This window comes from Lontra canadensis, unplaced genomic scaffold (genome assembly GCF_010015895.1).
Source record: "Lontra canadensis isolate GAN:19392208 unplaced genomic scaffold, GSC_riverotter_1.0 scaffold15, whole genome shotgun sequence".
Lineage (NCBI taxonomy): Eukaryota > Metazoa > Chordata > Mammalia > Carnivora > Mustelidae > Lontra > Lontra canadensis.
Window position 1 is genome coordinate 21464464 of NW_022631009.1, and position 24996 is coordinate 21489459.

The 24996-nt window shown below is 40.5% G+C and overlaps 1 protein-coding gene across 2 annotated transcripts in view; it reads left to right on the forward strand.

Moving 5' to 3' along the window:
• The first annotated feature begins 3267 nt into the window (after positions 1 to 3267).
• The window catches only part of NIPAL2 (NIPA like domain containing 2), a 70307-nt gene continuing 48578 nt past the window's right edge, over positions 3268 to 24996 (forward strand). Inside the window, exons 1-3 of one of the 2 annotated variants that reach the window (XM_032858623.1) lie at positions 3268 to 3484; positions 22955 to 23023; positions 24052 to 24223. In XM_032858623.1, the coding sequence (XP_032714514.1) occupies positions 3377 to 3484; positions 22955 to 23023; positions 24052 to 24223 (349 nt within the window). In that variant the 5' untranslated portion in view covers positions 3268 to 3376. Of the gene's footprint in view, positions 3485 to 12743; positions 12783 to 22954; positions 23024 to 24051; positions 24224 to 24996 lie in introns of those variants that run through there. The other variant, XM_032858624.1, reaches the window with a different exon arrangement.

The following is a 24996-nucleotide window of genomic DNA, read 5'->3' on the forward strand; positions in this document are numbered from 1 at the left end:
CTTCCCAGCCTCAGAACCGTGAGCCATGAACTTCTATTGTTTATAAGCTACCCAGCTGGTAGTATTTTGGGGATAGCAGCCCAAATGAACTGAAACAATATATAAATTTAAAAAAATTTTTTTTTGCCAACAAGTGGGTATACATTTATTCTCAATGGGCTTTTTAATTTGCCTCTTTCTGATTATTGGTGAGATGGAGGCATTTTATATTTTTATCAGCCATTTATACTTTATCTTATGAAATATGCTTGTTTATATTTTTGCCCATTTTTCTGCTGGGTTATCTGGCATTTTCTTATTGACCTATAGGAGTTATTTACATGTTTTGGATGTGAACCTTTGTCAGTTACATGTCGTGACAAATCATGTTCCCACTTTGTGACTTATCTTTTTATACTTTATGGTTGACTGATATGCAAAAGCTCTTAATTTTAATACAGTTGTATGTATTAATCTTATCGCAGTTGTGTGTATTAATCTTATCCTCTTTGTACTTTTGTGTGTATTTGTTTGTTTAAAGAATTCTTCTCTCTCCCATGGTCATCAATAGTGAAAGACAGCACTGACTGAGTACTTTCTATGTTTCAGTACTCATTAGCTCCCTTTCTCAGATGATGAATGCAAAGCACAGAGAAGTGACGCACCTTGATCAAAATCACACAGCCAATCTGCAATGGAGTCAGGATTTAGCTTCAAGTGATGTGGCACCAGAATGGAATTCCTTGAATTAACTGCGGAACAGACCTCCACCATTTCAGTGCTTAAAACAGGCAGTTGATCAAAGGCTTTTGGCATCCTGTAAAGTGAACAGGATATCCCCTGAAGAAACCCCACAAGAGGCAGAGGCCGTCATAAAGCCCTGAACAGCCTCCAGCAACTCCTACGCTGCTGGGACCAAAATAGCTCACGAAGCATTCCTGCCGCCTCCTTGTGAACTGTGTGGAAAGGAACACTGGTCACGAATTCTTTGTTCCAGCCACCCCCACGCACGAGGACAGCCACAGAGACTGCGGTGGCATCTTGGAATCTGGAGAACAGCATGTCACAGGCTACACATCATACTTCTTCTGTACCAAGTGTTGTCTTCGTCCAAAATTAGAGCGTTTTAAACAAATGCAAAGAAACAGAAAACGGTCTTTTTAATTAAGAGATAAAATGAGAGTGATTTGAGCTTAGCAGAGTATGGGGGCCAGATCATAAAATATCTCATATGCCAAGCTTAAAAAGTGTGAACTTTATTGTGTCCGTGGGGAGGTTTGGTAGTGTTTGAAACAGGAAGGTGACACGATCCACTTATTATCTTGCTTGTTAGAGACCATATGACTAGTTACAATCTGGCTGATAGAATAGACTGAGGAGTGGTGGTGCCAGGCTCTGCTGATAGTACCCTCCCACCCCATCCTGGTTTTTTCTTTGCTGGTAGAGCTCTCCTCCCACTCTGAAGGCTGGAAATGCCTAAGAGTCACTTTCCCTGCTTCCCTTGCATGTAGAGCATGGATGAGCATGTGACCCAGTCCTGGCTAGTGGGACCTGAAGGGGAGTCTGCTGGGGGAGTCTGCAAAAGGTTTTCCTCCAATCAAAAGATGCATAAGAAGAAATCCCGCTTGGGCACCTGGGTGGCTCAGTCTGTTAAGCGTCTGCCTTTGGACTCGGGTCATGATCCCAGGGTCCCTCCCGCTGAGTAGGGAGCCCACTTCTCCCTCTCCCTCTGGTTCTCCCCCTGCTTGTGCTCTCTCTCTCTCTCTGTCAAATAAATAAATAAAATCTTTTTAAAAAGAAGAAGAAGAAATGCCTCACTTCCCCCCAACCTCCTGCCCCAGATGTGGTCCTGTTTGCATGCAATGCCTGGAGCTGCCACCATGAAAAGGGAAAAGCCTGATACATCAGGCATGGTAGAGCAGAAAGACGGAAGTAATGACACCATTGAGCCACACAGAACAAAATTCCCTCTGGGGATAATAGATGCTTGTTGTCTAAGCCACTTTTACTAGGATACTCTGTTACTGGTACCCTAAAGCCGCTCAGCTGAAGGAAGCATTAACAAAGTCACCAACACAAGTTAATGTGATATTATTAGAAGATATTTAAAAAGGCACTTTTCCTTCAGATATTTATTTGAAATAAATGAGCCTCTTAAAATTGCGAATAATTAGCTACCATATTAACTGTCCATTATGCATTTTGGATGCTCAAGCAAGAAACTACACAGCTTCCCAGATGGCATGTCTTATTATTTCTCTACTTAAAATGATATTTTTCTCATTGTCTTCTCGCATTCTCACGCTTCCCCTAGTAAACACTGAAAACTTTCTCCCAGTTTTTCACTAGGCGGCAATTCTCTTTTGGTGTAGGTCTCTCTGTAATAAAGTCCTGACAGTCAAAATACATTATGTAAGGAGAATCTTGGCATTGTGTAAACAGAAGAATTGCAAGTTCTGGGGCTTCAGACAACAATATAGAATCACAGGATTCTCAAGGTCGGTGATCCCTTACAAGCCATCTGTGTAGTAACAGTAGAATTTGAATATAGACAAAAACAAAACATCTAGAGTTCTCTAAGGCCATTAACAATTATCTCCCGTTCCAAAATCTGATATCCAGTAGTTGGCAACGTTTCAGCAATTCCTTCTGGTTCCACCTGAAGGAAACGCCGTTTCTGAAGGAGACCTTGGGGTCCTCCAGCTACCACCAGGAGATTCGTTCCTTCCTTGCGGGAATGTTTTACTAAGGATCTATCAGTCGTTGACACTGAGATTTAGTGGATCCACCTTTGTTCTGGAGTTGCTTACAATATTTTCGGAAACACTCAAACAACTTCGCAAATTCAAGTGAGACACACCGAAAGCGTGATGGAGAGCTGGAACTGCCAGATCCAGACGGGGTGAAGGGGGCTGCTCTGGGTTAGACAGAGGGGGTTCTCTCCCATTCCCTTCAGTGCGTACCGACCGAGCGCTCCGCGGCCTGCAAGCGCCTTTGGAGGCACCGCCCCCTCGCCCCAGCAGGTGCGGCCACCCGCGCGCACGGGGATCCGGTCTGGCCGGCGAGGACGCCGAGCGCCCAGGCCCCGCGGCCCCGAGGATGCGCAGCGAACCGGGCCGCCCCGGGAGGCCGCAGACGGCGGGGGTCCCCGCGTGTCGCTGGCGCGGGAGGAGCGGGGTCGCGCCGGGGAGGCCGAAGTGGGCGGGGCGTGCGGGCGCGCGGGAGCCGCACCTGCGGCCGCGCGGGGGCGGGAGCCAGGTGCCCGCGGCGATCCCGCCGGCCCGGGCGCGGAGCAGGAAGTGGCCTCTGCAGGGCGCGCCTCCTCCGCGGCGCCGGGCGGAGCGGAGGGCCCGGGAGGCAGCCGGAGCCTGAGTCCGCGAGCCGGGAGCGAGCCCCAATGGCCGCCGCCTCGCCTGCGGTGGACGAGCTGTCCCGGAACTTCACCTACTGGGCGCAGGGCGCCGCCAATGGCTCCCTGTCGGGCGCGTGGTACCGCAGGAACCAGGTAAGGGGCCGGCCGCCCCCGTCGCCCGCTGGGGACACGGGCGGGGCCGCGGCGCCTCCTGCTCCTCGGCCGCCCGCCGGCCGGCTCTCAGAGCTGACGTGATGTTTCCACACGTTCACTGAACTGCCCCTCATGTGCGACAGCGCGGGGCCCCCTCCGCCGGCCTAACTCTCCCCGGCCTCCGCCCCTGGGAGTGGGGCGCCTCCGACCTCTGCGGGGTCATTCCTGGGCCTCTGGGTCCCGCACGATCCCGCCTCTCCGGCCTGAATCCGCCTTCTCCCCGAAGGATTCTCGGAGTGTGGGGTGACTCCCCTCCACCCGTATTCAGTCCCCCTCCATCCCGATCGTTTTACAGTGAAAATAAGTGACACCCCGTTCTCTGAAGCAGGGAACTTGTTAAGGGCTCGCAAATGTCACCTCCGCGCTCCGCAGATGCTCTGCGCGCGCGTGTGTCCCCGCTGGCTCAGCAGGGCGCTTCCATTTCCGTGCAAAGAACACCCGTATTCTTGGGGCTGCAACTGCATGACTCTCTCCTTCTGTTTCACGGGTCCTCTGGAGGAAACATCGTCAGCCTAAACATTGCCAGTTTATGCTGGAAAGATACACCGAAGGAGCTCAAAGGGGAGCGGAGCTGCCCATTTATTTTTGTCTTGGTTTACGATCAGAAAAACGGCCCTGGCGAGCCCTTCCTCTAGCCGCCTGTATATTCTTTTAAGTGGGGGCTAGCGATCTGCATGGAGTGGACCCCGAGCCTCCTCCTGGGTGCATAAGTGTGTTACTTTTTTCTTGCTCTTTAATAAATCCGTGGGCCTTTTTGGTTCACAACAAAGTAATCGTAAAATATTTGTTACTGTTGAGCTAAGTCGTCTTTAACCAATAATCAAAGGTCTAGAATTCCTCTAAGAACACTTGAAAAGTGTTTTGAATGCTAATTTCTAAAACATCAAAATATTGTTTTCAGAAATTTAACACAAAATTATTTATATAAAGACAAAATAAGCATGTGTCCACCTTATTCGTTTTCAACAAAGGAGAGGTTATTGCTTTAAGTCTGTTTTGCCACAAAACGCACTAACATAGGAAGAATGAGGGGACTCAGAGCCTCTTGGTGGCTGTGTGTAATCTAGTCCACGTCTTCCTTGACAGGATTTACGAAGAAAAGAATTGCTTCTTATGGAAAGCTCTTTGAGTCTATCTGTTAAATTATGTTTATGCTAGTATATATTATAAACATGCTCTAATGTGCTTATGCTAGAAGCACTCCCAGGAAAGGTTTAAGAATGAACTTTTTTTCTTTTGGTAAAGAAATTAGAGGCTTAGTAGTTGTGACTTACAATGGCATCATCTGAAACAGGAGAAAACATTGTTCTCATAGTTGAAACTCCTGTAGTCAGTTTTCCTTGCTATTTCCTGGAATTCAAGATTGTCTTGGCTCTCTTAACATCAAAACAGATTACCACGTGACATAAATGTGGGGACCTAATTTGACGTTTGCAAGGCCTAACTTGCCTTTGACAGTATATATTTGTACAGCTTTAAAAGGGTGTATCCAGGATATGCTAATTGAAATTACTCAGCGGACATATAAACTATAGCTAGTTTGAGATGAGATTGTATCAACTTTTCCCATTATTCTGCAAATTTAGGCCATCTTATAAGACTTAGAAGAGTGTGAAAATTGATTTTTTTTTAAATTCACTCAGCAAACATTGTATTGACTGCCTCTAGTACGGGCCAAGCCAGCAAAAATAAAATGGACCCTAATTTTTTTTTTTTTTCTGCCAAATGTAGATGACTGAAAATGGGAGCAGCTCCAGAAAAACAAAGTTTGAGGTATCAGTTTAGGACTCTCACACTCAAAATTAGCCTGGGATGCTGGGTAGTCATGGTTTAATCTGTTTTATCACAACTGAACTACTTGATGACAGTGTGTATTCACCCGGAACCCAGCTCTCTGGATCTTTCCACGTGAAACCATCAGACTGATAAATTAGCCTTACTCCTAGAGAAAGACCAATCCTCTCACATAACAGCTGGATATTTAACAGTGGTCTCTTAGAATCAACATTGTCCAAGGCAAAGGTGTGAGTGCTTCTATAGGAAGAAATCCTGAAGCAGATAGAAAGTGGGAAAAATGTTTTGGGAAGCCAGAGAAGTGAGGCCTTTGGCCCTTTTTGTTACTCAAGCGTCTGTCTATGGAAGCACAGGTACAGGGGAGTTCTGCCAGCATATTTTCTTCATGTTTGATCCACAAGTTTTCAGTATAAAAGGGTAACATTTCTGAGATGGTTATCAAGCCCCCTGCCTAGTGTGAAACACATGTATATATTCACTCTTTTTTCCAGGAGTGTTATTAGGTGGTTGGGTAAATGAGCTATGCTGATACCTTCAAAACAAGGTAGTATGTTTTAAGTATCATGTGAGTGATATAAAGTCCTGTGGAAATTTGCAGCGAGGTGGCTTTGCACAGGGGCCATCAAGGATGTTTTGTGGACAGGTGGTGTTTCAGCTGGGCGCTTATGGGTGGACAGAGTTTCACTCTGGGAGTGCACAGGTGGAGGAACGTCTGGAGACCAAGGATAACCCATGTGGCCTGGAGGTGACTTTCTGACTATTTTGTATCTAATGTGGAAATTGGGCCATTCTGGTTGCAGTGGAGAATGGAGACTGTAAAGTGGAAATATAATTTGGGGTCTTAAGTGTAGTCATGGATTGCCTTGAAGGACTGGTTAAGAAGTTTGGACTTTTATCTTGTAGGCAACAGTGAGCCCTTTTTGTTTTTTGTTTTTTGTTTTTTTTGTTTGTTTGTTTTGTTGTTGTTGTTGTTGTTTTTGACAAGCAATGTGAGAATCAAATCAAATTAAATAAACTTAACTTAGGGTTAGCAAAGCTGATTCAGAGGCCTCTAATTGGCTAAATCCGGCCCACAGATGTGTCCTGTTTGACCTGCAGAGAGGCTTAAAAAATGTGTAATACATTGCCAGCATTTAAAAGCAAGTAGATCTTATATAAAGTTTCAAGTGCCAGTGATGTCTTTAAATGTTAAAAGTTCTAGGAGCACTTGGCTCTCTCGCCCACTGGTAACTGTGCTGAAGTTCAGTTTAGAACAGCTGTGCTCCCCACCTAAGCCCCTCCCTTTACTCTCATCTCTAACCTACTAGTCTCTGTAGGCACTTAATTTGCAACCAGTGTTAGGAGCTGTAGTCTAGTCTCTGCTGTGAATTAGTGTGTTGCTTGGGCTTCAGTTTTCTCTCCAGGAAAACAGGGTTGGAATAAAGGATCTCGGGTCTGCCTTTTGCTATCTGATTGATTAAATAGTGCCAAACCAAAATTGTGGAGAGAATGGACAGGATAGGATGAACGTGGGAAATATTGTGAAGAAGGGGTTTTGTCCCTGGTTCTTAAAATTTAAGGATATTGCTAAGTATCTAAATTCACAAGGACATTGTCAAAATGGTTTATTCTGCATAGGGTGAAATGAAAATTTAGAATTTTTTATCTCCCTTATTTGAACTTTTGATTTTCAATGGTTTGAGTGTTTAAAGTCAATGTATTTAGAAGAACATTGATACAAATTTGGCCAGGAAGAGGCAAAGTCAAGAGACCACATTTGTTATACATTTACTATGTAAATAACACTTTGTAACTATTTATGTAACACTTTGTAGCTATTATCTCAGTGGAGCCCCCAACAACACCTCTTGTAAGGTACATATCAGCCTCACTGTTCATGTAAGGAAACCCTAAATAACTTGCCCCAAGATCAAATAGCAAGTAAGAGTAACTACACAGCTCTCCTTTTCCTAGGCCATTGCTTAGAAACTATGGCTTGAAAGAATGTGGTGGTGAGAGAAAGGAAAGAATGTGGTGGTGAGAGAAAGGAATGAGTGTATCTTATTTCATTGCACTAAAGAAAATCGTATTGAGTTTTATATCGCCCGTTTATTGATTTTGCTTTGCTATGCTACTATCTATTTCTTTTCTGCTGGTAGCTGCATCTCTGTCTCTTGAAGAAAGAAAAGTGCCAAAATTTACAGATAACTAAAGTGCTGGGTAGAGATTGCTGGTCCTTTCCATTTCCTTCCCAAGGAAAAAAAATCCCTTTTTTGTTTCATTTATGCTTATTGATTTTTTTTTTCCTTCCTTATATATCCAACATGGCATTTTCCTGTTACGAGATTTTCTACAAGATGTATGTATGGGGCAGCAAGAGGAAGGAAGAAACAGATTACCTCAAAACAACTATATCAAAGCTCTAAAAACAAAATAAATCATCATCATCATCATCATCATCATCATCCTACAGTTTTTGTTAGAGGCAAAGAGTCTTACTGCTGCTGTGAATTTGGCAGACAAGATGTTTGCATGTCATTCTACCTGATCTCCTCCTTATGGCTTGATTTATACTAACTAGTTATAATATTTGTATTGATGCAATCCACAAAATTCAGGCCATGGGAAACTTTGCCATTTTACAGGTTGAAATGGCTCCATTTCTTTAGAAATCATTTTTACAAGAAAGAAAAGGGAGAGAATGGAGAAGTTGTAAATTAAGAGACCTAAAAAACCTATAGATTAAAAAAAAAAAAACAAAAAACCTTCAACTATAGTGTTGAAGGATGCCCACTTGGGTGATGAAACTATAAGGGAAGGCAAGAAAATGATTGCAATAAAGTTGAGCCAGTGGTTTCTTGTGGGAACGGAGCTGGTGTGATGAGATGGGTGAAGGGAGGGCTTTGGGTGGGTGCTTCATTTCTTTTAGTGTCTTGATCTGGATGGTGTTATAAGGATGTTTGCCTTATAATAATTCATTTTAGTGATTTATTGATCTGTATCCTTCTCTTTGCAGTTTATATCTATTTTCTATAATTTTTTTACATTTTATAAATATTATTAGCATTGCAATAACTGTTCAACTTGCATGTTTTACCCAGGTAGATAATGGTGTATACCATATTCACCTTGTGGGAAGTCTGCTTAAACAAGCAATTGAGAATTATTTAAACAATTTCTTTTAAAAATGATGATGACTGTTCAAGTTGGCATTTGAGAGTTTTACCATGGAAAGGACGGTGTTTCCCCAAAGCCCTCTTTCTGTTTTTGTATAGTGCAGTTTTAAAACTCAGCCTTTTTACCAGAGGTGTTGACAAGTTTCTTAATTTCTCCAAATCTTGGCTGTCTCTATTGACATGGTAATAATAATACATACATACATACCTTGCAGAGTTGATGTAGGAATAGAATAATGTGACATATGTCTGAAAGTTAGCAAAATGCCAGACACAAAGAAAGTACTCGAATAAATAGTAGCTATTATTACTAGTAATATTACAGTCAACCTATTTTATAGGAAGTGTCATAAAATAATATTTCTGATAATTAATAATTATTGGACTTAGCTCATTGCAAATGGAAATAAGAGGAATCATGTCAGATGTTTGATGTAAGCTTTCTTTTTTTAACCTAAAGCTGTGATTTCTCTGTATCTAGCACCTTCCTCACTCCCTTTGGTGTTTCCCTCCCCGTCACTCTGCAAACACATTCACATTCTGGAGCACTTCTTAACTGCAGTACTTTCCTAATTGGAACACTTGTTATTTTGTAGTACTAAGGGAGGGATTCTTCCTCTGTCTTCTGCCACTTCCCGGACTACTGGGCTGGGGAGATGGGTGTGTGGCACTGGGAACCATGACAGAGGGCTTAGGTAGCAGTAGTGTGATCATATTACAGACACTGATTGTAACTTAACCAGCAAGACCAGCACTCCCAGCCTGGGAGGGCTCAGATGCTGTTAATTTTGAGATTGCAATGGCATTTTATTTTAGCTTGGGTTTGCCTGTTTGTTTATTTGTTTTTTTCCTGAAGGTCCAGTATCACTCTATTCCATTTACACCTCTTTATAACTCATCTCCCACTATGTTCCACATAGACTTATATTTTTCCGTAAAGTCAGAGCTCATCTCCCAGTCCTTCCTGGTTCTCCAGAAAGCCCTGATGGCCTGGCTGCTGACGGATAACATTCCACTTCCCCTCACACAGTTCTTAACATATGCCTTTTCTTGTCACTTGTCCCGCCCTTGGTCATTCTTCCAGTGGCCTCCTGTCATCTTTGGCACCTGTCAAGAGGTGTGGACTGTCTCCTTATGTAAATACAAGCTAACATATGCTTAGTCCTGAGTGCCACACCTCATCAAAGATTGTGTTTGTCCTGGCCACACTCCTTCAGAGATACTGGCCTTGACATGTCCTTCCAAGGTCTGCCTGCCTGCAGCCTCAGCCCTGGTTTCCGAAGTCCCCCACCCCTCCTTCTTCACACCTCTCCAACTGGCTTCTTCTTGCAGTAATTTGGACCGCTGGCCAAACTAAGTTTGCTATAGGAGTCTGTCTGTCTCCCAGCTTAACTTGGTTTCCCTAACCAAGAATGCTTTGTAATTAAGAGGCATTAGTGTGCAGGTCACAGGAAACCTGACACTAACTGGCTTACACAACGAAGGAAATTAATCAGCTTAACATGAGAGTCCAGGAGAAAGCCGGGTTCAACCAAGGCCTGACCCAGAGGTTCTGACGACATGGTGCAGGCCCAGTACCTCACGGTCCTCTTCACCTTTTGTTCCTTAGAGTTTGTTGTTTCCACTTTTAGAGACTCACCCCACTAGCCCACGTTCTTCCTTCCACTTCCAGGAGAGGAAGCTTGACTTTCTCCACCAATGAAAATAAATGGGCGTTAGCCTGACTGGACAAGGTTAGGTCCGTGGCCTTTCCCATACCAGTCATGAAGGCCAGAGTTACTGGGTTTGGCCTCCCCAAAGAACATGGGCACCTTTAGGAAGGGCTTGCCAAAAGAGGGGTCCTGTAACTAAGAGAAGGGCATACCACGTGGTCCTAACAACAATGTCCTCCTATGGATTATTGTTGACTTGGGCAACTCTCAAACTAACACCCTTCTCAGCTCATGTAGGACATTCCCTTTTTGTCTCCTGCCTCACATGGGCAGCCCTGAGAAGCTGCCCACTATTTAGCCTGCCTGCCTTTGTGGGTGAGACCTAAACAGGATGATCTCCTTAAAAACTCAGATTATAGGATGAACTTCTGAAATATTTTTATTAGCATCATGTCAAGTAAGTGGTGACTTATTTCTAAATTCTAGATTTACCCCCTAAGACATCACCCCAAAAAATAAATAAATAAATAAATAAATAACCTGAAAAGTAAAAACCAATAAGCAATCTTCAAAGAGTTCCTGTCTTTCCTACCGATGGAAAAGTCAAAGGGAGTCATCTGGCAAAGGTAGTATCCCTTCCTTTATCTCTATCTTGCCTATACTTGCTTAGAAATTTCTTTATCATCAATCACCTCTTCAGTAACTTGGAAACTCCTAAAAGTTTAGTGGATTTAGATGGAAAAGGTATCGTGTATGAGTGCAATGTTATAGGGGATCCTAGAAGCCGTGTTAGCATTTCCAATAGTTTATTCAAGTTTAAGGTGAATCCTGTGAATTCTGGTGTTGTGGCGGGGGGGGGGGTCTTTATTTCTTCTTCAGCCTCTGGGCTTGCAAATCTCTGATTGTTCCAGGGATGTTAGGGACATAGCTGCACTGTGTCCCCTGTTGTCACAGCCCATGTTAAGCTCGATCAGCAGATCAACAAATGAAGACCTAAAATGCAATCAGAATTTCAGACAATAAAAATCACAAGCAGAGAGCTGTTCTTAACAGATAGTGTTAGACAATGACATCACAGAAATCAGAAAACATGGACTGTGTCCTCAAAATGTAGCTATATATATGTGACATACATTGTGTGTGTGTGTGTGTGTGTGTGTGTGTGTGTGTGTATGAAAGAGGGAGAGGGACAGGGAGAGAGAAAATTCTTTATAATTACTTGATAAACAATATTTGGAGGACTGGCATGAAGCTGCCCTCGCCTATACTATCTGATAGACTATTTCCATTAAGCTTCCAGACTAACAAAGCCCAGGTGTGTAATGGTAAATAAGAATGCCAAAGCAGAAGAGGAAACTAAAATGCACCTTTGGATATGTGGCTGGCTGAGTCACAGCAGTGGAGAAACGAGTGGTTCTTTGTGGGCAAGGTACAAGCAGACCTCGTGTTATAAGCAGCTGCTGCAGCCATAACGTTGAGAATAATCATGAGTTACATGTAGTGTTTTATTAATCTTTGGAACAACATTTGCACACCCAAATCACCGTCACCATCATTGGCCGGGAAGGTGGAGCTTGCGGATAGGGGAAATTATCTGGGCTACGAAGAGTGGCCCTTTGGAGGCTATGGAGAGTGCAAGTCACAATGCCTAAATGGTGTAGAAAACTTGAACTTGATTCCTGCTTTGCTGTCAGAAAGATCTGGTCTAATGGGTGGCAAGGGCCACAGGCGTCTTGGCAGAAGTCTGTCAGAGAGCAGCAATGTCATTATCTCTCCCTCCCACTGAGGCAGAAACTCACCCATTGGCTGATACCTGACATAGACCATAGAGTTCGGTGTCCAGGGGGGATGCAGAGCTCAAGGCAGGCATCGCTCTTCAGAAGGACAGATACTCCAGAAACCTAGGCAGGTGTGAGGGAAGGATTTAACAACTACAAGAATTCTCAGGTTCCCAGCCTTCGGGTAGGAAGCCTCTTTCAGCCTGGGCTAGCCCCACAGAAGGCAGACTACAATCCTGCTTCTTCAAAAACAAGGGATTACAGAGTTTTTAAATTATTATGAATATGCTCTTGCAAAATTTGAAAGTTATGGGACCTTAGATCTATCTGGATAGAAAAATAGCATTCTTTGTGTTTAGCATGTCTGCCATTGTTTCAAAATTCCCCTCACAACCTTCTAGGGGGTTGATTTGTTTTATAATAGAACCAAATTTTAAGACTTCCTGAACCAGTATCTCACCTTTCTTGACAATTGTTGCTCTCCTTTTAACAAAGTGTTAAAAGTCTCCAAAGGATGTGTTGTTAAATATATTACTTTTCCCATAATTTTTTTCTACTGAAACTTAAATTTCTCAAAGGCAAAAGGTTTATCCTTAATGGAGTTTATAAAAATAATGAATGTACAATTATGTAAGTCAGTGTGTTCCCAAGCAAAAGACAAGATGTAATAGTTCTTAATTGTATGGGAAGGCAATATGTTGGGCTTTTTCTGCCTAGGTTTTAAGGTTGATTACAAATTGGCATGGAACCACTTGTAAGAATAGCAACGATAGACTGTGTTATGTAACCCAGATCTATTCTGTGGCTTTAAATCACCAGATTTGGATCCAGTGTCATGAGATTTTCTCAGGATGGAAAGGTAATAGCCTTATAGCATACAACAACCGAGATAACGAATTAAAAATCTGTATCTGAACATTTTCTTTCCTTCTTTCTTTCTTTTTTTTTTTTTTCACATATGGTATTATGGTTTTAACTCAGTTTGGGTTAGTATTGCAGACAACTCAATTATCTGCAAGGGCAAAGGAAATTAGTGGTAAGAATAGCCAACCCATTCAGTAATCCAAAAAGCATTCCATGTTTCAGGTTGTCTCCAATGTTTAACCACGATGAATATGAATATTGATTCTCCATGGCCCTGTTGTAATTAACTCTCCCATTGCCCCTACTTCTCTGAACTCCTGACGTTGTCTCCTAAATGGTTTTCCTGTTCTTTGGTCTTGCTCCATGCCAGTCCATCCCTCACACTGTAGCCAGGAGGAATCTTCTTCCAAGTCAAATCTGGATCTGTCCTCTAGTTTGGAGTCTTTTGTGCCTCTTATAGATTCATGGCAGATAACAGCTCCTGCCTGCCTCTCCGGTCCAGCTCTCCTGGCATCTTCTACTGGAAGGCCCTACAGGCACCCTGTTGACTGCAGATTGGATTAAGTTAAAGATCTTGAGATCGGAAGACTATCCTGGATTATCTGGATAGATGGTAAATGCCACTTTAATATAAGAGGGAGACAGGGAGATTTCATACAAAAAAAAAAAAAAAAAAGACGGTGATGTGGCCATAGAGATAGAGATTAGTGATAGAACCATAAACCAACGATAGGCCAGTAGCCACCAGAAAATGGGAAAGGCAAGAGACAAATTCTCCTCTAGAGCCTTCAGAGGGAACGTAGCTCTGCCATCTTGATTTCAGCCCAGCGAAATTGATTCTGGGTTTCTTGCTTCCCAAACCGTGAAAGATTACACTTCTGTTCTTTTAAACCACCGAGTTTGTGGTAATTTGTCATCACAGCCATGCCTGTAGCTAATATACTCTCCAAGCTAGGTAGATTCGCACTCTGCCCCTTCCGTTCCCATGGGCTCTGTAGAGCATCTACCTCTATGACATATTTAACAGGTAGTAGTCTGTCATCAGGTGCTTTTTCTTCTTCTGAGCTCCTCAAGGATCCTTTGCATCCTCAGGTCCTGACATAGAACCCAGTATTTGGCCGTTTGCCGAATAAACCCCAAATGGAGGCATGACCGAATGAATACCTCTGTTGTGAGCATCCTCGAGTTGTCTCTGCCGAACTTGCCGTTTTCTCTCCGACCCCTTGCATTTCCTGTCCTTTTCCTCCACATTGTGTGTTTCTCCCAAGCAGTATCTGCATGTGGTTTTCAGTCGTGCAATTGTTTTATTTTCCCCCCGTTTAAGATCGTTCCTTGGTTTGGCCGGCTTGCTTTATATTTCTTGCTTTTCTTATTATCATCTCCTCTTTTAACTCTTTTTAAATGAATCCATACTCCCTTTAACATCATTGAGTCTGTAAAGCAGCTTTTTTTTTAACTTTTTAGTTTGAAAATTTTCCAACTTGCAGAAAGGGAGGAAGAGTAGAGCAGTAAATACCACGTGTCCTTCAGCTGCGGATTCACCAGTTGTTAACACGGGGAAATATTTGTTTGTTCTTTCTCTCTCTGTGTATTTTTTTTTCACCTTGTACTGTAATATACCATTTCAAAGTAAGTTGTATACACTATGAGTCTTCACGCCTAGTATTTAGTATTTAGTATTACAAAGTATTACCAAAAATTTGGATGTCCTCCTGTCCCTTCCTGACTGTTCTGGAGGTGAGGGAATTGTCTACCAGTTTACAAGATGCAAATGCAAAACAATCCCAGCTCATTCCTAAGAGTTTCCCGTGACATGGGGTGAACTGAACACCCATTTCTCAGACATGCCATCTCCTTACAGATTGAGGTTCTTAGGGTCATTCCCGCAGGGACTAGTTGACCTAAATCACTCAACCTGTGGTATTTCCAGGACTAAAAACTAAATCTGTCACTTGCGTGCTCAGGCCTATTTTACTGCCTGGAACAGGAGACATAGCATTATTCCAGTTGCAAGGTGAATACGACAATTACAGCATTACAAACTAGCTCTGAATCTATGGTTCTTTTGAACCACACACTAGCTCTATTGGGGTAGAATTTATGTTCTGAAGGCAGAGCCAGGAATATGTTTGAGTTCAAAGTCAGAAACAGGACAGACTATTTGCAATTCCACATACCCGTGTTATACCCCACCTCCATCTGGCCAAACCACCCCACCCATGGATTATAGGTCAATAACTTTATGCAAAATATCTAAAGAACACTCTGGCACAAAAAGTAGGATAGAAGATTGTTATTCCAAATAAAACAAAAATATCCTTGATACTTATCAGTGCTGATATTTTGAATGTCATTCCAGATAAATTGTTTGCTCTGGCTCCCACCATCTGTTTGCCAAGACATCCTGAAAAAGTCAGGAATTAAGCTACAGTGGTGACAAGAGAGAGCACTGAACAAATTAAGGGCATCTTTCTGTGTGTCCGGCCTGTACTTCTAACTGCATTATTGAGCAGTGGAGAAACCTTTCCTTTTGATTATTATCTTTGCTTTATTTGACTTGTACTGAGAAAAAGAAACAGATTTTGCGATTTTAAAATTGTAGTAAATTGACAATGACTAGCCAGAAGGTTACTGATTGCAGTCGGCGAAGACATAGTGATTCAGACATGAACGGGGTGCCTTGGGGCCAAAATTTGCCTGCTTCTAGCTATGTGAATTTGCACAAGTCCCTCTCCTTCTCCAGCCTTCTATTCTTTCCTGAGTATCCAAATCAGCAAGGGGAGAAAGGGAGTGGGGGAAGGAGAGGAGATCTAAACTCCCACTAATTCTAAAATGCTAGAAAACAGAAAACACTCTGAGTAAAGTAATGATGTAAATGAGACATCTTTAATTTAAATGGCAGTTTATAAAGGTCTTCTCACTGTATACAAATGATACTCCTGACTACAGATGAGGATTTTTGTAGTCATTAAAGTACATTTACCAGAGCCTCTAATTGGAAACAGCGTTTAATACTGGTCACTTCAAGTTACTGTGCGTTCTTGAAGGTAATTAAACCATCTTCTTTTAAAAACATTGCAAATTTGAAGTATCCCTCCCCTTCAGTTAGGGGTATTAATGAGGATTTACTGTATTACTACTATTTACAATCATGTGTGAAATGAATTTAATGAGTATGCAATTAACCTTGAATAATTAGGGAAAGTTTCAGAAAAATGAGAATAAGATATGCTGAGTTTATCAGGAAACTGTTTCTGACACCTGCTTCAATACTATATATTACTTGTTGTTTGTATGATACAAATTAACTAGATTTTAAACATTAACAAGCACCTTTTTATTGCACACTAGTGGAAACTCTTCATTGTCGAAATCTGATTTCTGGGACAAGCTTGCGTTCTCACAAAAACGGAGAGCTTGGAATATTTAAACTCCAGCTGATTACAAAGTATTTCCTTTGAGATCCTCCTAGGACCAAAGGCCAAAATGTACTATTTCTAGACAGTTTATAATCAGTTCAAATAGCATTTAATAAGGAACTTCATTCTGTCAGGTCCTATACTAGTGATTAGGGTTACAAAAATGAGTTGACAAGTAAGTCACAGCTCTGCCCTCAAGGAGCTTGTAGTCTGGAGGGAAAATGAACTTGTACAAAATCATCACAATATTGTAGAGTATATGTAGACATAGAAGTATATGAAGACTCAATTCAGAGGAGGGAAGTCAGAAAAGCTCATTTAGAACAGGTCTTCTGTCAGAGGGAAGTCAGAGGAAATTGTCTGGAATTCAGTATAAAGAGATAAAGAGTTGGAAATATGATATTAATAGGAAACAAGGAGGATAGTATTTAAGGGTCTAACATTACTAATAACAGGAGTTCTATGTGGAGAGAATAGAACAAAAGGGAGAGGACATTCAAAGAGATAATAGTTGAGAACTTAACCAAATTGGTCAAAGACATGAATCCTCAACTTGAGGAAGCATGAGTCCTAAGCAAAATGTAGTTCACACACCGAAAAACTGTAGTGAAACTGCTGAAAACCAAGGACAAAGAAAATCTTAAGAGCATCCTGAGAAAAATGACAGACCATTTGCAAAGGAACAACAATTAGGTCAACAACTTACTTCTAACAATAAGCCGCACCAGGAGACGATGGAATAATATTGTCAGAGCACTGAATGAAGCAACTGTCAGCCTGCACGCTCAAGGGGAAAGGTGACATAAAGGTATTTGGAGAATAACTGAGAACTAGAATTCAATGATTTCATTGAAAGAGCTACTAAAGGTTTCTTCAGAAAGGACACCGAACCCAGAAAAAAAATTAAGATGTCAGAATATAATATCCAAAAAATAGGAACAACCCAAATAAATGTCCACCAGCTGATAAATACATAAATAAAATGTGGTATACCTTATCATGGAATATTCCATAGTCATACAAAGGGATGATACATTCTACATACTTGATACATGCTAATACATGTTACAACATAGTAAGCCTTGAAAACAACATGCTAAGTGAAGAAAACCGGACACAAAAGGTCACATATTGTTATGAGTAACTTAACATAACATATAGTTATGAGTCAATTTATATAAATTGTCTACAGTAGGCAAATCCGTACAGATGGAAAGTAGTTTGGTGGTTGCTAGGGACTGAGGAGAGGAGGGAATGGAAAGTGACTGTTAATGGGTATAGAGTTTGTTTTTGGGGTGATGAAAATATTCTGAAATCAGTGGTGACAGTTGCATAACTCTGAACATTTTAAAAACTATTAAGTTTACTATTTAAGTTTTAAAGGGTGATCCATGACGGTATGTGAATTGTATCTCAATAAAGCTATTTTTTCAAAAGAGCAATGACGAGCAAAGAGATAAACATGGATGAATAAAGCAAGTATTGATTGTATGACACAATCATAATGATTAATTTGAGGATATAAAAGCAAGGTGGAACTAACATACCATCAACACCCTGTAGGACAGGAGAGGAAAGAATGTAGTTAAAGCAAAATGTTTATAATGTTCAAGAGGTTAGAAATATTAACATTAGAAGTTATATCAAGAATGCAAGATAAATTTAATAGAGAAACTGAATTACTCATATATTGCTTTGGGGGTTGTAAAATGGGACAGTTACTCTGGAAAATAGTTTGGCAGTTCTTTTCAAAACTTAAAATAGACTTACCCCGTGGTCCACCAGTTACACTTTTGGCATTTATCCCAGAGAAATGAACTTACTTTCATACAGAACTTGTACACAGTGTTCATAGCAGCTTTATTTGTACAGCCCAAAACAGGAAACTACTCACAATGTCATTCAGTGGGTGAATGGTTAAATAAATTGTGGTACCTCCATACTGTGAATGCTACTCAGCATTTAGAAGGAATGGACTGTTGATCCAACAACTTGGATGAACCTCAAAGCTAATGCCAATTTTAAAAGTATATAAACTGCATGGTTCCCTTTAAGTAGCACATGTAAATTAATATAATTCTAGAAATGGAGAACAGATTAGTGGTTGCTATAGGTTAGAGATGGGGAGGGGAAGAAGATGGGTATATCAATAAAAGGGTAACACAAGGGAATCTTAGGGTGATAGTACAGATGAGTATCTTGTTCTCACATACATCCACATACAAGTGCTAGCATAAATGGTAAATGTGAACAAGATCTTTACAAATGCCGATTTCTTGATTTTGACGTTTCATTATAGTTGTGGAAGACGTTAAATTTGAGGGAAGGCTGGGGGAGGAGTACACAGGACCTACCTTTACATTTCTTTGCAGCCTACTGTGAGTAATTATTTAAAATAAAAAGTTTTTAAGACTTACAGTAATTACTAAAAGAAAATAAATAAAATGTATAACTTCCTAGCCAAAAGAACAGGGGAAGGAAAAAAATAAAGAACGATCAACCAAGATCCAACAAGATTGAGGAAAGGAGAAAATAGAAAGCAAAGAAAAAACAAAATAGCTACTAATACAAAGATGGTAAAAACAAACGAAAGTGTATTTATAATCACAATAAATAAAATGGACCAAACTTCCCATTTAACAGAAAGTCTCAGGTTTTGTTTTTTGAGTTTAGTTATTTTCAATGTGTAAGAGGCCTGACTAAATATAATGACACAGAAATATTAAAAGTAAGTGATATGGAAAGTGGCAAATATCTAAAGAAAATAGCCATATTATGGTAATATCAGATAAAAGAAACTTTAAAGTGAAAACGTTATTGATATTAAAAGAGTCAATATATAGTGATAAAAGGAACAATTAACGGAGAAGATAAAACAATACTGATCTTTTATATACCAATACTATAACACTTTACATTTTTTAAAGCAAAATTCAATATATGTAAAAGGAAAATGGATAGTTAGATTTTTAATATACCTACATTAGTATTAAGAGTAGAAAAGATCTGAGCAATGAATTGATGGAGATAAGTAGATGGATAGATGGATGAATAGGTAGATACCAAAATATATAGAGAATGTATTAGCCCAACATACAAGCATACATGGAATACTTATAAAACTTGACCATTCATTATTAGGTCACAAAATAAATTTCAGCTTATACCATATAGTAGGTCAAAAAGCAAGTGTTACTTTACACACAGCATGTTTTCTGCCCACAACTCAATAAAATTGAAAATTGGTAACAAAGTAATAACCAACACCCCTATTCATTTCGAAATATTAAAAAAACAGACCTTTGAATAAGATCAAAGAAACTTGCATGCCAAAAGTTAAGCATGAAGCTAAAACAAGAGCGTGTACTTATGGAAAATCGTAGCACTGCGCTTGGATATATTATTAGATAGGAAGAAAGAGGAAAAGCTAATGGGTTAAGTGTCTAAATGAAGATGAAAAAAAAATTCAGTAAACAAGGGTAGAAGCAAATCTAGGAAGGAAAAAAATTGATCTCTGTCAACCTGAGAAGAACATTATCTCTGGAAGGGAGAAGAGACTGTAAGAAAACGAACTACATTGGTGGTATTTTATTTCTTTGGGCCAAAAAAAAAAAAGTGTATATACTTTGTGTATTAAAAATAATTCTTTGGGGATGCCTGGGTGGCTCAGTTGGTTAAGCGCCTGCCTTTGGCTCAGATCATGATCCCAGGATCCTGGGATCAAGTCCCACATCGGGGTCCCTGCTCAGCGGAAAGCCTGCTTCTCCTTCTGTCTGCTGCTCCCCCTGCTCATAGATACACTTGCACTCTCTCTCTTTCTCTCTCTGACAAATAAAATCTTTATTTATTTATTTTTAGTTTATCTGACACAGAGAGAGAGATCACAAGTAGGCAGAGAGGCAGGCGGTGGGGGCGGGGAAGCAAACTCCCCGCAGAGCAGAGAGCCCAATGCAGGGCCCGATCCCAGGACCCTGGGATCATGACCTGAGCCGAAGGCAGAGGCTTAAATCACTGAGCCACCCAGGTGACCCTAAATAAAAAAAAAAAAAAAAAAGAATCCACGGCCAAATCCACGATGATGTAGATTTATTCCTATGTTTCTTCCTGAGAATTTCATAGTTTTAGCTCTTAACTTGGATCTTTGATTTGAATTAAATCTTATATATAGTTTATGATCAGCAGCTGTACCATTTAACCTCCTCTTCAGCAGCGCACATGGGTTCCAATTTCTCCACATCTATTCAACACTTGTTACTTTCTGTTGTTGGTGGTTTTCTTAAATTGTAGACATTCGAATGGGTGTGAAGTGGTATTGTGATTTCAGTTGGCATTTTCCTAGTGATTAGTGCTGGTGACTGTCTTTTCATGTGCCTTTTGGCCATTTGTGTACCTTCTTTGGAGAAATGTCTATACTTGCCTATTTTTAATTGGGCTTTTAATTTATTGTTGAATTATAGGAGTTCTTTATGATGGATATCAATCTTTATGAGATACATGACTCGCAAATATTTATTCCTATTGTGTAGATTGCCTCTTCACTCTATTAATAGTGTCCTTTTAGATTTTATTTATTTATTTGACAGACAGAGATCACAAGTAGGCAGAGAGGCAGGTAGAGAGAGAGGGGGAAGCAGGCTTCCTACTGAGCAGGGAGCCCAATATGGGGCTCAATCCCAGGACCCTAGGATCATGACCTGAGCCAAAGGCAGAGGCTTTAACCCACTGAGCCACCCAGGCACCCCATATAGTGTCCTTTGTTGAACAAAAGATTTTAATCTTGGTGAAGCCCAGCTTATGTGTTCTTTCTTTTGTTGCCTGTGCTTTTGGTGTCATATCTGAGCAATCATTGCCAATTTCTAAACACTTAGCCTGGTGGTGTTTAAACTACTCAGTGAATGATTTAAAGAACTGAAGTAAGTTATTTCTATTCTACGATTTACTGTTATAATTATGGAAGATTTCATCATCATCCATTCAATCCCAAACTTCTTCTGAATCTTTATTTTCCTGATTACTGCCAAATGCATTCGATTATAAATTGAAAGCATGGAAATAGCACAATTGATTATGATACAGTTTTTCCCCATGAGGAATAGTGATCAAAATTATTGCCAAGTGCCTTTATTAGGAAAAGAAAATTCTTAACTGATTAAAGGCTATGGATATTATATATCAACGATTAAATGGGTTTTCAACTTTTCTGCTTCATTTTTTAAAAACACTGAATTTCACTTCAGCACATATAATAGAGTTCTAAAACTTCAAAGACATTTTGCATTCTGAAAAGGGTTCCTTGTGGTTATAATATTCATTTGAAATTCAAATAACTCCTTGGAATTTGAAGCTAGCTAGGAGTTTTGTATTGTTAAAAAAAAAAAAAGAGAGAGAGAGAAAGAGACAGGGAAGATCCCTGATACCATTGCTAATTAATACTGCTATAAGATGTGACACATTTGTACCTAGATAGGAGCAGCAAACACATCTTCTGAAGTCATCAAATAATACATGCATTCTCTATAGTAAACATCTTAGACAATGTGTAAGAACTTATTTTTAAACCTCTTTTTGTTCTGCCTTTAAACCATTATATACTTTTTCCAGCAAGTATTTTTCAAGAGCTCCTAATGTTGTAAAGTAGATGATGTAGATGATCCAATAGAAGCCTAAGACTTGGTCCTCTTCCCTCAACTTGACATCCATCCATCCCTAGAAAGTAATGATGCACAAGACAGTATAAAAGAAGAAATACAAGCATTTACCATGTAGAGTCTCAGAAAGTAAAGACGGACTGCAGTGGTATGAACGGGTGTCAAGGAGGTGGACCTCAGCAGGCCAGGAGGGTGAAGTAGGCTGGATGGACTGAGGAAGGGCCTGTTCTCTCTAGGTAAGAGGGAAGATAGGAGCCAAAGGGTGACAGACTGGAGAATGTTGTGTGCTGGGTACCTGAGGTAGAGGGTACATTAAATAGGCTGTGGCCAGTTGTCAGGGCAGAAAGAGGACAGATTATGGGGAGTTGGTATGGAGTTTTATATTCGATGCAGCTGACTGCGGAGAAACACTGAGTTCTTGATCAGAGGAGTGCTGGGAAGATGTAGTCTCTCTCCATGGAAATCACAGAACTTTAGAAGTAAAGGGATTTTGGAAACATCTTATTCAACATCTTATTTCCTGAGGCCAAGGAGCTGAAATAACTTGCTCAGAGTTACCCATTAGAAAATAGCAGATCTGAATCTCAAATACATCCTTTCTTCCAAGGCCAGCAATCTTTCCTTCATTCCACACTCCTCCAGAATATAGTCAGAGAAAGGAGCGAGGGAGACCAAATGGGCAACAATTATGAAGTCCACACTCAAGGCAGTGAACACCATGATCAGAGGCGTTGCTGAGGAAAGTCGACTGAAAGGGCAAATAAGAAGCACCCTAGTGAGAAAAAGTCAGAACCTGGTAACTGTTTTCTTTATTTGAGCCAATGAGGCAAAAATCTACAGAACTCAGTAAAGGATTGTGCTAGTTCTAAAAAATAATATTTGACTAAAGCGAAAAAGACAAATCCTAGTAAAACTACTATTCATAACCCAAATGGCCCTGGCAAATGGGTGCTAAGTAAATATTTGCTAATGAACAAATAAATAAATGTATCAAATTTTGTTGGTTTTTGTTTTGTTTTGGATTTTGGTTTGGCGGGGAGATGTTGTTTAGGAAGTAGCTTACAAGTGTTATTTTAACAAGAAAACATTTTCTTTTACAGATTCACCTGTTGGGAGTTTTGCTAGCCATTTTAGGAAATTTGGTAATGAGTATTTCCCTAAATATTCAGGTAAGAAGTAGTTTATTTTTCTGACTCTGTAGTTTGATCCAGGAACACATTATGACTTTAGGAGGCCTCGGGTACTTCTTGGGATCCTTCCTCCACAAAAATAAACAAGTATATCTTATAACCTCATTGATGTAAAGACAAATAGAGTCTAGGCAAATTGCATTCACTTTCTTCTTCTGATTAAAAAAAAAAAATCAAATGTTTCTGTGGACCTCTTAATAATATTACATGGCCAAGGCAAGGTGCTTCAGTGGCTTGTGAATATATACCACAAATTTGTACCTAAGATGTTCACAATCTTGGCACAAACCAAGATTTATTTTTAATGTTCTGTGTTTTCTTCTAGTACTCTTATTATTTTTTTAAAGTTTTTAAATGTAATGTAGAGTGGTACATATGTATTAATAGAAAGTATGTTCAGCCATCATCAAATCAGTAATGAAATAGAGCTTTATTTAATGGCCAATTTTCCAGGAATGTAGATGTTTCAAATACAAGGAAATATTCCAACCATGTGTAAACAAGGGTCTACCACCAGACCCCCTACTAGCAAAGCATCTGCCCTGCTGTGTTACTGTGGTAGCTGTTTGACTCATCCATTGAAATCCCTTTTCCAAGGGGTTTTCTTGAGTAACTTGTTATTTTCATTTCATCAATGTTTATTTTGGCATCTGGACTTTTTTTGACCTTCTAAAGGAAGTGTTGTGGTGTGGTGGACTAAAAGGGCACTTAATTCTTTAGCACACTGCTCATCTTTGGAGAGCAATTAGTAATGCTAATTTTACAGTTATGAGAATTAAGCAACATTCCTATATAAGGAAGGCCCTTTCCACACAAAATCCCCCATCAATGGCAGTGACTTCTGCAGTTAATATGTTTGGAACAAGCAGAAAACCAGAATAATTGTTCTGTAATAATATGTAAGTAAACTTTAAAAACCATGATGCAAATGCATAGGACCAAAAATGTTCAAGACAAGTTTTAATTGGATAGAATATGTTCTTACTTACTTTCTGATTTACTTCCAGAAATATTCTCATGTCCAGTTGGCGCACCAGGAACACCCAAGGCCCTACTTCAAGAGCGCGTTGTGGTGGGCTGGGGCTGCCCTCATGGCTGTGGGCGAGATGGGCAACTTCGCCGCCTACGGATTTGCTCCCATTACTCTCATCGCCCCATTAGGCTGTATGTCTGTCACAGGTGAGCCATTTCTCTGTGTTTTAACAAAAACAAATGTTTAGAGATCAGAATAATTGGCAAAAAAAAAAAACAAACACATATAACATGAACAACACATAAATAAGAGAAGAGAGTCGACTTCCTGTTTTCTTAGCACTTTAACTTAGAACAATTACCCTGACTTCACTGATCCCCAGTCAGGCTGCCCCTTACCCATGAAGGAGCCTGCACTTTGTAACTGTAGTATTTATGTTTAAAAGCCTGATTTCCAGGGGCACCTGGGTGGCTCAGTGGGTTAAAGCCTCTGCCTTTGGCTCAGGTCATGATCCTAGGGTCCTGGGATCGAGCCCCACATCGGGCTCTCTTCTCGGCAGGGAGCCTGCTTCCTCCTCTCTCTCTCTGCCTGCCTCTCTGCCTCCTTGTGATCTCTGTCAAATAAATAAATAAATATTTATTTAAAAAAAAAAAAAAAGCCTGACTTCCAGTGTCTGCATCTTAATAAATTAACAGGAACAGCAAATGTTATATCATGCTTTTTAAATTATCAATGAATTATCTAAAAGCGTGTGTGATACATCATGCTTTATTCATATGTGAAACTGACATTACATGTACTTAGAGTGTTTGATGCCTGATCTTGACTCCATAGTTCAGTATCTCTTTTACGTTAAGAATTAAATATTGGTGGGAGTGGGGGGACACCTGGATGGCTCAATCGGTTAAGCCTCTGCCTTTAGCCCAGGTCATAATCCCAGAATCCTGGGATTGGGACGCATCAGATTCCCTGCTCATGG